The 14962-nt window shown below is 34.8% G+C and overlaps 1 protein-coding gene across 1 annotated transcript in view; it reads right to left on the bottom strand.

Annotated features, from left to right (window-relative positions):
* Positions 1-14962, bottom strand: part of LOC145307432 (calsenilin-like) — a 31361-nt gene that overhangs the window by 294 nt on the left and 16105 nt on the right. Inside the window, exons 4-9 of the mRNA XM_080149874.1 lie at positions 10607-10667; positions 6656-6729; positions 6020-6052; positions 5492-5545; positions 4818-4862; positions 4031-4078 (exon numbers count right to left, since the gene is read on the bottom strand). Coding sequence (XP_080006000.1) covers positions 4031-4078; positions 4818-4862; positions 5492-5545; positions 6020-6052; positions 6656-6729; positions 10607-10667 — 315 coding nt within the window. The remainder of the gene's footprint in view (positions 1-4030; positions 4079-4817; positions 4863-5491; positions 5546-6019; positions 6053-6655; positions 6730-10606; positions 10668-14962) is intronic.

Raw genomic sequence — 14962 nt, 5'->3', positions numbered from 1 at the left:
CATTTAGACACTTGTTAGACAGGTTGTTAAGCCAATGCATGAGAAAACGTTATTATAAAACTTTGGGTACTAGGGTGATAAACAGCCCAATGTCCCCCCCCTCCCTGATTTTTAATATCGAGGCTATTCTATAATTTACTTTGACCATTTGACTTTTGTGATTGTATCCTTATACAAGGTTTGGAATCCATAGGATAATTTTAACATGCATAAAAAAATATATACTAATAATAAAAACTAACTAAGAGCTTTTATTTCTATGCTAACAAACAGAGCCTTCCTTTACAGACAGAAGGACGTACGGACGGACGAAATACTAGCAGCTACGCCCCTAGAGGCCCTTAGGACCACTGATTGATAGGGGGAGAAGGCGACATTCTACTTTTAATTTTACATTAAAAATCTTTAAATAGTGATTTCTAGGGGGATGATTGTGGTACCCTTCCCCAAAAATAGTTATAATCCCTCACATGACATACAAGAAGCTACAATGTAAAGAGAAACCATATCGGTTCAGTGGTTAGTAAGATTTTTCGCAACAAACACCCTCAAAGACAAACATCCTGTAACTTTTATATCAGGATATGATCAGAAAAATAAAATATCGATTTTTCTTTTTTTTTTCTATATATTTAGCCGTTAAAGAGATCTTTTGAAACACACACTCAAATATTCACAGACATTTTCGCCTCTAGATGCACTTTCAAATTCAATCTTATAGAAAAGAAAAAAATTCGGCGGGAGTTATAATTCTTTCCATGACCTTTGAGAAGCTACCCTGTAAAGAAGAACCATATTAGTTCATGGGTTTGCAACTTCCTTCAGTACAGACAGACATAAATACATCTTCTTACTAGTAATTCAATATATTTTCTCTTATTAATTCGAATCCGGTGGATAGGAACCGGTTCTCAGCCATACGAAAAAATTATGTCTAGCATCGTATTATATCCAGTACGTGTTATACTTATATAAAAATGTACAATCATGAGATTAAACTAGTTTTTTTAGATGGTGCCTCCGGCATCTTGGGGCTAATCAAAGTGGTTTTAATCTTATAATTGTATATTCTATATCCGCGCAAAGCTGTTTATAATACGATGCGAGAAATAACTATTCTCGTATTCATTCGAAACTGATTAATATCCGGTGGATTAGAACCGGTTCTCATCAATACGAAAAAACTATGTCTAGCATCGTATTATATCCAGTTTTCTACGAATATAGAAATGTACAATCATGAGATAAAAGCCAGTTTTTTAAGCCCGTGCCTTCGCCACCTTGGGGCTAAAAAAACTGGTTTTAATCTTATAATTGTACATTCTATATCCGCGGAAAGCCGTTAATAATATGATGCGAGAAATAACTAGCTATTCTCGTATTCATTCGAAACTGATTAATATCCGGTGGATTAGAACCGGTTCTCAGCCATACGAAAAAATTATGTCTAGCATTGTACAGTGTGTTTATTTTTATGAGAACTTTTTTGAAAGCAGAAATCTTCTACCTTTTGCAAGTTGAGATCTAGAGCTAAATATTTAAACAGATACTATTGGGGACATGTACTAGAATATATCAAAGTTTGCAGGTCATATCTCAACCAGGGAGGGAGTTGCTTCACTACCCGGTTCCCGGAACAGTCGCGTCCTTCAGTCACACTACTATGGCCAAGGCGCAGCGCTCTCACCTCCTCTCCCGGTCCAAGCTCGATTCAGTGAAACACTAATATCTGTCTGATTAGAAATACCATCCAATGAAATGACTATTTATACTCAAAAACCAAATCACTAGATAATAGATTACTAAGCAGTAGATATATAATTTGCCTAAAAACCCTATTCCGAAAATAGCGTGTTATCAACAGTTTCAGGAACGTATATCAACGATCATACGTCTATTGGAAATCAAACTTTTAAGTTATTGATGCCCTATAAAATTTTAATTAAATATTTTAGGCCAAGATCTATAGATTAAGATCTCACCGACTTACACTATATTGTAGCGGATTCACTAACCAACCTTCGACCACGATTAGGTAGCCTATGGTGTTATCTTAAAGTCTTGGCGTCAAATATACAAAATTCCCTAATATTTTATACTAAGGTTCGTCGAATAAGCTAGATCTGGGCGAGCAGACCGGCTGACCAACCGTGAGACAACGTTAGGTCGTCTCTGGTGTTATGTCAGAAACTTAGTACAAAATTATTGAGAAATAAAATTCCGTCCAACCTCAGAGTAAGATCCCCGTGTAGGTTCACTAACCAGCCTTTAGACAACTTTTATGTCGTCTTTGGTGTTATCTTATGGTATGGGAATTATACTGCTAAAGAAATAAAACCTGTCAGAGCCTCAGATCCATCAGGCGATTCCGGAATATGGATTCTATTGTGATATCTTAAGGTCCGAACAAATATTATTCTTTGTACTTAATCTTAATAACTACCTATTAATATTAGCCCATAGGGGCTTAAACCCTATTATTTCCCTCCTATACCTAAAATATAAACAAAGTTTTTTAATATCTCAGATTTTTATTTTTAAGGAAATTGAATAATTTTATTTAACAAAATCTATTTTATTTTAGGTATGTTATGGCCAAAAATCTCAGAGAGAAGTTTTACTCAAGCTAAGTTCTAGTCAAAGATTTAACCCGACTTATCCCTTAAGAAATTCGACTGGTGATTTGACGTGCTATATCACAACTGACTGTATAGCCCGAATGGGCTGCATTTTATAGGCCTGACTTCCCAGCTAACTGGGCAGAGCCTACTATCCAAGCAGAGTATCACCAAATGCTTCTCTTTTAACTTCTCTTTGAGACATTTGAAAAATCATTGGGTGTTTATACAAAGTGACAAGATAACAAATTAAAAATTGTAAAATGATCACATTGTATTTCTGCACATGTTAAAAATGAAAATATGGAATCAGTGATTTCAACGAGTCCTGTGCTTGAGAGATTTAAGCCAATAACTGTTCTCGTGGTCTTAAAGAACTATTAAACTTATATGAGATCACAAGCAGAAACTCTCTGAAACCAGAAAATCCACACCATTGTTATTGTTATACTAGAAAATATTTGACTATTGATTTAACTATTTTCGTGGTTTTGTAGGAATTACCATAAAAAGGATTAAGTTTTGATTCAACGACTAAATGCATAAAGGGAGATCTTTAAAGGGAAGTATTAATTTGCACATATGTGGGTAAAATTATGACATGGGGGAAGGCTTATTTTTTCATGTGTTAACTCGTGGAAAACTCTTATGGTGCCTTTCAGCTTATTGAATTCAAACTTAACCAGATGTTTTTATAAATCTTTATTTTAAAAAGAATTATATAATTTCATCATAAATAAGAAGGCAAAATAATAAGCATATTCTATTGGTGGAAAAGTTATAGGCACATAATTATTAATCGTTTTAAACATAACTAGATTTATCTGGATTATCTATTTATTTGATGTTTCTTTGAAAAATAATATAGAAGTTAAATTAGGATCTACTTTTCTCCCTTGCAAGGCTACTCTACAATTTTCTGTATGTTGTAAAATGACTAAGAGGGTGAAATGTTGATCCAGAGTACTGGCCCCCCAAAGTCGACTACTAAAAATCCAATTTTTTTCTCCCAAAGGGTAGAAGATTTAAACATAAGAAAAATGCGCTAAAACCATTTTCAGATGTTGATACCTAAGTTTTGAATTTTAGATTTTACTGTACTTTTTCAACAAAAACTGTAACATTTTTTTAATGTTCTATTAATTGCATTAAAAAACGAAGAAAATAAGCCATTAATCAATGAATGCTGATAACTATAAGTGAGGTAAAATTGCTTTCAAAAAAGTTCTCATAAAAAAACACTGTATTTTATCCAGTTTTCTACGAAAATGAAATGTACAATCATAAGATTAAAACTAATTTTTTAGCCCATACCTTCTTGGTGCTAACAAAACTGGTTTAAATCTTATAATTGTACATTCTATATCCGCGGAAAGCCGTTTATAATACGATGCGAGAAATAACTATTATACCTTTTCTTTCTCTTTATCTCCCCCAGTTAATCCAAGCAAATCATAAACCTACAAAATAAATATTGGTGGTCTCACTTAAAGTTAATTTTGAGCATTTAACCCTCCACCCCTTATTTTCAATATTGTTTTAATATAAAGGGTTTTTGACTGTGCTTAATAAGGTGTTTTGTGGGAAATCACCTGATAATTAGTTCTATTTAAAGGAAACTAGTAATAGTGTCTAACTTTTTATCTTTGTGACGTAACACAAATCCATCTCTTTTTTAGGGGTTTCCTTTCCCACCTCCCCTCTCATCCTTCAATTTTTGTTACGTCACAAATATAAGAAGTTGGACACTATTACTAGGTTCTATTTAAAGTTCAAAAAATAAAAAAAAATATCAAATATCAAATAGACCTATAAATATTCACAAAAAATCATCAATATATCTTGAATAGGTGCCGAGATAATCACAATTTTTCACAATTAATAGACAAACTAACTTTTGCATTGTAGAATAGATAGAGATAGATAGAGAGGGGACAATAGGCTGTTTATTACACTGGTCCCCAAAGTTTTATAATTCAGCTTTTTGTTTGTTAGCTTAACAACTTTGAGGACTAGAGTGAATTGTGATGGTTGTTTCATCAAGTTGAGTGTTCATACGTTTCAATCACTAATCTTACAATACAGAAGGAGTAATTTTGTGTGTCATCATTAAAGATGTACAACATCAATTTATCGGCCATTGTTTTATCCCTTTAGATCCCTGAGAAAAATACAAAAAATTGAAAATTTGAAACTCACAGAAGCTGTAACATCTCTTATTTCTTCTCTAGTCAATACTCCATCCTGAGTGATAAATAATAGCTTTTAGATTTATATATTCATCAATTCAGCAATCTATTTATCAATCTAACGATCAATCTACCAATCAATCTACCAATCAATCTAACAATCAATCTAACAATCAATCTATTGCATGATCAATCTATTGATAAATCTTTTGTTAAATCTATCGATCAATCTAATGATCAATCTAATGATCAATCTATTGATCAATCATTCGATCAATCTATTGACCAATCTATTGATCAATCAATCAATCAGTCTTTAAATCAATCTATTTAATGGTCTATTAATCAATCTATCAATCATTCTATCATTATGTCTATTTATTAGTCTATCAATCAATCTAGCTATCTCTATCAATCAATCAATCTAGCTATCAATTTATCAATCAATCAATCTAGCTATAAATCTATTGATTGATCAATCTAGCTATAAATCTATTGACCATTCAATCTTACAATAAACCTATCGATCAATCAATCTAGCTATAAATCAATCAATCAATCTAGCTATAAATTTATCAATCAATCAATCAATCTAGCTATGACTCTATTGATTAATCAATCTAGCTATAAATCTATCGATCAATCAATCTAGCTATCAATCTATTGATGAATCTAAGTTTGTACCTTATTTAGATCATAAAGTTGGAATGCCCAGCTGAGTCTCTGTACATTGCTACCCTGGGTCACAAACAACAAATATTTTTTTTAGAAAAATGGATTTTTTATTACCTTAATCTTAACCAGATTTTCATGTTCTATTATAAAGTGAACTCTGTAGCGGGCTTTAATAACAATCTCCCCCATCCCCCTTCTTAACCCCATACCCTCTCCTCCTACTGGATAAATGGCCCGACCAATAAATGAGAGGGGATATTGCAACCTAAATTGACGAAAATAATAACCACGTATATTCTACATCCATTTTTAGAACTGAGATGTCTTTTCTTTTAATGTTTCCCTTTTATGTATTTCATTATTTTTTTGTAGATCAAAATGAGTGGTTGAAACGTGTGAACACTCAACTTAATTAAACAATAAATCAAAATTCGTCCAAGTTCCAAAAGATGCCAAGTAAATTTTTGTGAATATTTAAATTCAACACGGTTTTATCCATCGGATTCAGGACCAAATCTAAAAATATGTGTTATTTGCCTTGAGAAGTAGAGAGAGTCCAATCGCGAAATCCTAAAAATGAAAACAAGGATGACAACATCCATAAGTAGCAAAACACCAAAAAAAACATGGATATAATTTTAAATTGATTTTAAGAGTAGATGTTTCGTGATCATATATCAAAAGGATATAAATGAAAAAAATCATGAAAAAAGTATGTTTTCTTATTCTAAAGTATATATTTTTGTTGGAATGACTGACAAACTGACAGACATACCAATTGATATACTAGATGCTCATTGGTATAATAATTCTTCACAAAAAATTCCAGCCATCTATCTTATATAGAAAATGAGAAAATCATATTTCCCCGAAAGTATTACAGATTGACGGTTTGAGGGACTGTCTGACGACCTACATAGTGATAAATATTCAACTTGTTGCAGAAAAAAAACATTATATTGCGCGACCATTGTCTTGAAGGTAATAAGTTTTGTCCATTAAATGTAAATAGTTTTAGTAGGCACCTTAACTGTCCAATTTAGTCCATTTGCTGTGTATAATATGAGTTCTTAAAAAAATATCTCAAAAAGTATTAGAGCTAGAAAAATGTTAGAAAGCTCCAATATCTGCCTATTCTACTGGAATGTGCCAATGTTCTCATTGAAAAATTACCTCGAATGTAATCAATCCAGTTTTTCTTGGATCCATTGTGGAGAATATGTACTGAGAATATGCACTGCAGCTAGCTAAATATATAGATATAAAGATAGATTGATGGATAGATGTGTAGATTAATAGATAGATAAATAGATTGATAATGAGATTGATAGAAAGATATATAGATAGATTGATAGATAGATTGATAGATAGATTGATAGATAGATTGATAGATAGATTGATAGATAGATTGGTAGATAGATTGATAGATAGATTGATAGATAGATTGATAGATAGATTGATAGTTGATAGATAGATTAATAGATAGATTGAGAGATAGATAGTTAAATAGATTTATAGATTAATAGATTGATAGATTAATAGATTGATAGATATGTATATTGATAGATTGATAAATTGATAGATTGATAGATTGATAGATTGGTAGATTGATAGATTGATAGATTGATAGATTGATAGATTGATAGATTGATAGATTGATAGATAGATAGATTGATAGATTGATAGATTGATAGATTGATAGATTGATAGATTGATAGATTGATAGATTGATAGATTGATAGATTGATAGATAGATTGATAGATAGATTGATAGATTGATAGATTGATAGATTGATAGATAGATTGATAGATAGATAGATTGATAGATAGATAGATTGATAGATAGATAGATTAATAGCTAGATTGATAGATAGATGAATAGAAAAATTGATAGATAGATAAATCGATAGATTGATTGATAGATATATTAATAGTTTGATAGATAGATTGATATATAGATAGATAGATAGATAGATAGATTGATAGATTAATAGATAGATTGATATATAGATTGTTAGATAGATAGATAGTTTGATAGTTAGATTTATAAATAGATTAATTGGTTGATAGATAGATCAATAGACAGATTGATCATAAGATTGATAGATAGATAGATAGTTATTTATTGTGATAGATAGATGACCAATTTAATTTAGCACCATATAATTGACATAATAAATATATTTGAAAAGAGATATTCGGATAATTTTACTTTTCTAAATTACATGTAAAACTTTAAATAATAGAGTTAAAACCCTAGATGATTCCTCTGTTTTAAATAAATTTTTTCCAAATAAAATTTCATTTTAAGAAAGCTGTCTTAATAAGAATATGCTAAAACAAGGATGACAACATTCATAAGTAGAGAAGCACAAAAATTATAGATAACAAAATAGCAGGGTCATAAAATAATCATTAAACTAAAATAAATCATGAAACCTTTTAGATTTTCTAATGTGAAAATCTAGTAATCAATCTAGCACCCCAAGCAATAAGCAAATCCTAATGAAACTTTATGGGAATATGTAAAATGTGAACTTATTTAATCCCTAAAAAAATATCAGCCATCTAATTTTGAAAAGGCGCTGAGAAAATCACATTTTCCCGAAAACGTTTCAGACTGACGGACGGACAGACAGACATTTCAAATTATAGAGTAGCTTCGCTAATAACAATAAGTGAATAATGTGTACCCTTTATAAATGACAATGTTTTCAAATTGTTCCTACACTGGGTTCCTATTGGTCGTATCAGAGATTTGGGATCTAGACATTTATATCTATTTTTGAATGTATTTATTACAGCAAAAAGTTGAAAATAAGTTTAAATTTCTGGAATAAAGGGTAAAGTAAGTGTATATATATATATATACATGTATATAGAAGTATCAGTATGTATGTTTGTGTGTCTGTCTGTTTTTCTCGCTAATAGCTTAACAGTAACGCTTTTTAAAGATTCAGGGAAGGTTTTAAACTATTTTTCAGAGGGGGTTAGGGGGTCGGAGAGAAATTTTAAAAAATAACCTACAATTTTTTTTACGTTTCCTTTCTAAAACTTTAATTGAGTGTAGAGGGTGTTTACAACGTTTATAGGTGATCTATAGTTGAAATAAGTTAGAGAACCAAGGATGATAACCTCCATCAGTAGCAAAGCATAAAAATATCATGGATTTACAAACGGACAAACGGTGGAACGTATAGATTTTGCTTGCACAGAATTTCAACTGACAAATGATCTGTAATAGTAATTAATCAAAATGCACAGTTATCTCGCAGTGCACATAAATGCGCGAAAAAGACTTATTTTACACGTTTTTTTTTTCATTGAAGCTTTCCCTGTGCATCAATGGATCTTGGCTATTCCAGATATTTGTAAGCCTTATTATGCCGCTTAAAACTGTGTGCGGGCATGATATGTACGTTCATCCGTTTGGCAGCTAACAGCCTTTAAAACTCATAGATTTTTGTAGATAATCGTTAACAGGAACATTTTACCGTGAACTGCACTAGATCCTAATTTTATCGTCCATTATCTTTTCCCTTTAATCTACAGATTATCCAATAATAATTTTAAACATAAAATTAAGTCTAGCATCGTATTACAAATTTAAAAATGTACAATCATAAAATTAAAACCATTTTATTTAGCCCGTGCCTTCGGCATTTCAGGGCTTAAAAAACTGGTTTTAATCTTATAATTGTATATTTTTAAATTTAACTATCCATTTCTCCTTGAAAACAAGAATGACAACATCCATAAGAAGCGAGTCAAAAAAAATTATGGATAGAAATAAAAGTCACGAATTTAAAGAAATCACGAATCCTTTCATATTCCTTTTTATATTTATGTTTGTATTTATATAGCATGACTAACTTAAATGACAGGCGAGGAAATAACGTTCCCCAAAGTTTAAAGTAAGAAAAATCCATTTTAAAAGCACAATAAAAATATCGTAAACATTATAAGTTGTTTTCATTGGAAGATTATTTTTCCTTAAGTTCGAAGATTTTTTTCTTTTAATGATTTTACAATTATTGAAAAAATCTTAGGGAAACATTAAAAAACATTGAAAATAGCATCGAAAACCTGTTTAAGTCAACATGACAAATATAATTTTTTTAAATTCATCTTTTTGTCTGTATGTTGTTTAATTGTGTGTCTTGTGGTCTATCTGATTGTCTGTCTGTTTGCCAATCTGTTTGTTTTTCAGTCTGTCTACTAACAGAGATCTAAAGGGATAAGATAATGGCCGATAAATTGATGTACATCGCCAATGATGATACACTAAATTCTGGAGATTACAATTCGTGGTTGTAACATTTGAACAACTTAATAAATCAACCAATGAAAATTTACTGAAGTCCTTTCTGTAGATTTAATTATTGGATGATAAGTTTAGACACTACTACAATGAAAATTTTATACAAGTCCCCAAAGATGTTTAGCCAATAAATAAGAAAACGTTATTATAAAATTTTGGGAACAGACTATTTTTCCCCCTCTCTCTTCAAAAAACATAATTAATGTCAAACCCAAGGGTAAAATTTTAAAAATATTTGTAAACATTTTTTTTTTAAATGGGTTCTTCACAGCGGCGGATTTAAAAAAAAAATTTGTTGATGATTTATAGAATTTTGATTAAAATTATAAATTTAACAGGAAGAAAATGGTAACTAAAGTAAAACATGTTTTTAAAATAAATAAGGATTTTTTGTTCATATAGAATTGTTTTTTCCAGAATGGCTTCGAAACCAATTAATATCCGCTGGATTAGAACCGGATCTCAACCATACTGGAAAATCATGGATATCATCGTATTATAAACAATTTTCCGCTAATATTAAAATAAAGATCTTTAAATTAACACCAGTTTTGTTAGCTCGCGCCTTTGGTCCCTTGGGACTGAAACAACTAATTCTATAGTTTTTAGTTTTAATATCCGCGAAAAGCAGTCTACAACACGCTGCGAAAAATTACTATTCTAATCACTACCATGGTAAAAAATATTCATTTCATTCCAATATGTAATATCATACATCGATGTAAGCGCTACAGACTAACGGACGTACGGACAGACAAAGTATATTATAGCGTAGATTTGCTCCAGAAAAATTGTAAACTAACCTCCGCTGGGGAAAAACTTGGAGAAAATTATGTGAAATACATCTGGAGTTATCAAACCTGTCCAGGGGGTATGTGTGTGTGTGTGTGTGTGTGTGTGTGTGTGTATCTATCTATCTATCTATCTAAAGAAATACATCTGGAGTTATCAAACCTGTCCAGCGGATATGTGTGTGTGTGTGTGTGTGTGTGTGTGTGTGTGTGTCTATCTATATCTATCTATCTAAGTGAAATACATCTGGAGTTATCAAACCTGTCCAGCGGGTATGTGTGTGTGTGTGTGTGTGTGTGTATCTATCTATCTATCTATCTAAAGAAATACATCTGGAGTTATCAAACCTGTCCAGCGGATATGTGTGTGTGTGTGTGTGTGTGTGTGTGTGTGTGTGTGTGTCTATCTATCTATCTATCTATCTATGTGAAATACATCTGGAGTTATCAAACCTGTCCAGGGGGTATGTGTGTGTGTATGTGTGTGTGTGTGTGTGTGTGTCTATCTATATCTATCTATCTATGTGAAATACATCTGGAGTTATCAAACCTGTCCAGCGGGTATGTGTGTGTGTGTGTGTGTGTGTATCTATCTATCTATCTATCTAAAGAAATACATCTGGAGTTATCAAACCTGTCCAGGGGATGTGTGTGTGTGTGTGTGTGTGTGTGTGTGTCTATCTATATCTATCTATCTATCTATGTGAAATACATCTGGAGTTATCAAACCTGGCCAGGGGGTATGTGTGTGTGTGTGTGTGTGTCTATCTATATCTATCTATCTATCTATCTATGTGAAATACATCTGGAGTTATCAAACCTGTCCAGGGGATATGTGTTTGTGTGTGTGTGTGTGTCTATCTATATCTATCTATATTGTAGTGGGGCTTACTTGAGACACTTGGAAAATAAAGCAGAATGACATTACGCGATTCTAAACGAATGGACAGCTTTTTATGAAATTAGTAACATTTTAAAGCGTTTAATTTTCTCTATTGATTTTTCTTTTATTTGAATTTTTAAGTCCACAAATGACGGATCTCGTAATTGGTTATAAAATTAGTACTTTTAATACTTTGTAACATCGAATGATTTTATCATGTGTTTTCTGGAAAATTTCCAAGAATTCAAAATACATATTTCTGTTGAACATAAATATGTATCTTTGACCTTTTTAAGCCTGCGCGTGTAGATTTTAAGAGATATGTAACATTGTACTCTTTTAGTGGAAAGCAGCCCAGATATCCAGGGACGGCATCCCTAATGCATCACGGAGATTTCCACGGCACAACTGAACGTGACTATCATGGAAACTCACCATACACTCCGGCCTGCTTAAATGTTGTGTGCAGACCTACGTGTATCCTTAGCCATCCCTGCATGATCAGTAAACGCCCACCATACTCTGTAATTTTCCTATATGTATTATATATTCATTAATTTGTGTAAACTATGATTTTTCTATCTAAATATATCAGTTCCGCAGAATCAGTCTTTATTGGAGGATCTAATTCCTAATTTTTCCGAAGCTACTTCTAGCTGCTATTAATCGTATAGAACATTCTAAGACCCCTGTGGGCATACGTGATTAGTTTGTGTTATTTGCGTATCGGAGACGTTAAACGAAGGGATCGAATCGCATCGCTTTCATATTCCCTCAGCCGCAACGTTACCAAGTCAACGAGTAGCTCCGTCACCACCGCTCGAGGCGGACTACAATTGCTTTTTAAAAACATAAATGCAACGTCCAATCCGTTACAGCGAAACTGGTGTCAGCAGTGTGCGGATCAAACTAAGTGCTCAACAGGAGGTTTGTGGAAATTACCCCGAGGAACTACGGTAATTTAGCGACGATTGTGTGCAACCAGACAGTTTGTATGATAACTGAGGCCAGAAAGGACGAGAAATACTGTGTTTGGAGACCAGTGTGGGACCATTCTGACGTGTGGAGCACCAATTTGGTAAAATTTTGTTCAAATTTTGAAGAAATTTCACTAAGTTTCAACGATGGCGCAAGCTGCGGATCTAGAACAGTTGAATTTGCAGCGCGCAATTCAGCAGGCTCAAGCAGAAGGAGCGCAGAATGAGCAGGCTCAGCTCATTCAGTTGGGCAACAATTGGTTGGAGAACCAGCGCCGTAAGCTTGGTAAACACAATTTCCCTCGTTTTTCTAACTGTGCAGGCGAGGACTGGGACGGTCATAAAACGAAGATGGAAAATGCGTTTAGGATCGCCCGACATCACTCATCGGACCAAGAGGGCAGGAAGGAACAATACATCCAGAGTTTGGACGGTGAAGCTTTCCAGATGGCTCAAGAAGTTGCCGACAGCCAAGATGTGCTCAGCTATGAGCAGGTTCTAGAGCGGCTGGACGCAATTTTCCTAGCACCTTCGGATTCAGATATCAACAAGGATGCTTATATGCGACTGACGCAAGGTAAGAACGAGATACCACAGACTTACCTCGCCAAGAAGGAGCAGATGTGGCTGAAGGCTTACCCACCAGACAATCGTGACCCTCAGCAGTTCCGTAAAGAAGTGACCCTTGGTCTACGTCATCGTGAGGTACGGAAAAGAGTTTTTTGTCAATTACCTTCAATCGCCAGTATGGCAATTTTGCGTGCTACAATTATGAACGAGATTGCCACCCAGAGGCAACTGATCCAACATGGAGATGCAGAGGATACCTCCATGGACGGCCTCGCCACGTCTAACCGTGTTATCTATCGCACTGATGGCACGGAAGACATGGAGGTCAATGCCGTCGGAGAGGGGAACAGTAGCGTCAAGTGTTACAACTGTAACCAGACTGGCCATTATTCGCGTAATTGCCCTAAGAAGAAGCAGCAAGCGAGTAAGGGTACGGGCGGTGCCACCAAAGACAAACCGAAAGGTAATTGTCGGCGGTGTGGCACGCCTGGCCATTGGCAGAAGACGTGTACCATTCCTGAGGACAGGCTGGCGAACGTGCACAAGAAGAACCAGGAGAGGAATGCCAACAACAATGGTAGAGGACGCTATGCAGGTCAGCAGCAGGATCGTGTCCGTGCCGCTGTACGAGAGATGCGTGCCAACAAACCTGGAGACAACGATAGTGGTGTAGGTGACGAGGACCAAGCCCAGTACTATGGCGATGTCAACTGTCTCGAAGCAGTTGGCCACCAAAACCCGAAGTCAAAAAATGGCAGAGAGGGCTCCCGTCGGTAGGTCGGAGTTCCTCAGCAGCTGTATACCCTACCACCCTCAACGAGATGCAAGGACGACGAGGCGCCCGGGCAATGGTTAAGATCAGCCTACGTGCAAAGGGACCAACTGTTCGGACCTATGGACTTATTGATACTGGAAATAAGTTGCACGAAGGAGTCGCCGTAAATGAGGAGTTATTCCGGAAGTTACAGCTGCCGATTGTTCCTTGCGATTTAACAGTAGGAACAGCGGCGAATGTCGGCGATATGAGCGTCATCGGCCGTGTTTACAACATTAGCGTCATCCTTGGAGATGATTGTCCTAGCTACATTCAGGAAGCCTTGGTTATACCCGAGCTTCGCACCCCCATCAACTTGGGTTGCAAGTGGATTGAGCAAATACGCGGGATCCTGGATTATTCATCACCGGAGCAGGCGACGTTGGTCGTGAAGAAGATGAAGGTCCCGCTGGTGCAGTCCATCAACTCCGAGGCTGAGAGCGCCTCAGAAGACGAAGAGCGGTCTGGAAAACCGCCGGGGGAGCACTTGCCCCCCAATCCTCAGATAAGTGTTTCTTTACGAGCCTTCGAGGAATTGAACGCGGAAATAAGTAGCTATAGTAGTGCTTTAAATGTTTGTAAACCCACTGTTAAAGAATTATGTAAAGTTGAAGACAATTTTGTGAATGGTAATGTGCACCATTCCAGAGATTTTAAAGAACTTAAACCAGATCCAGTAGAGTCATATATTGCGCAACTTTCTTTTAAGCACAAAGCAAAAGTAGATTTTGAGCGCAAAAACGTTTGGACTTGTAATGTTAAGGGATCGCCTCGGGATGCACAAGGGTTGGTTGTTCGTTTGAAAACCGTCGCGTTAGGAAAAAACCGCGCCCTGTCCGTTTGTCTGTCCAAGCGACTAGGATTCTTGCTGGGGAAACAGTGTCCGTCTTGAATTTTCTTCCCAGTCGAGAAATCCGCCCCCAAATGACTGTCATGGTAGAAGAAGCCGTTTTAGGTGATAGTCAAGACGTGCGTGTGCTTGAAGGAGTGTATCCAGCACAACAGAATGGAATTCTACGCATACCTGTGGTAAATCTTCAAGGGCAGCCTTGTGTCGCAGCGGCTGGGTGCGTGTTTACCGCCGAGATTTGTGAAGACAGTAGTATGGTGATAAGTACCGAGAG

Source organism: Acartia tonsa, chromosome 15, assembly GCF_053477335.1.
Source record: "Acartia tonsa isolate MP-2025a chromosome 15, ASM5347733v1, whole genome shotgun sequence".
Lineage (NCBI taxonomy): Eukaryota > Metazoa > Arthropoda > Copepoda > Calanoida > Acartiidae > Acartia > Acartia tonsa.
The sequence above is the reverse complement of the archived record's forward strand: the minus strand, read 5'-3'. Positions and strand labels throughout refer to the sequence as shown.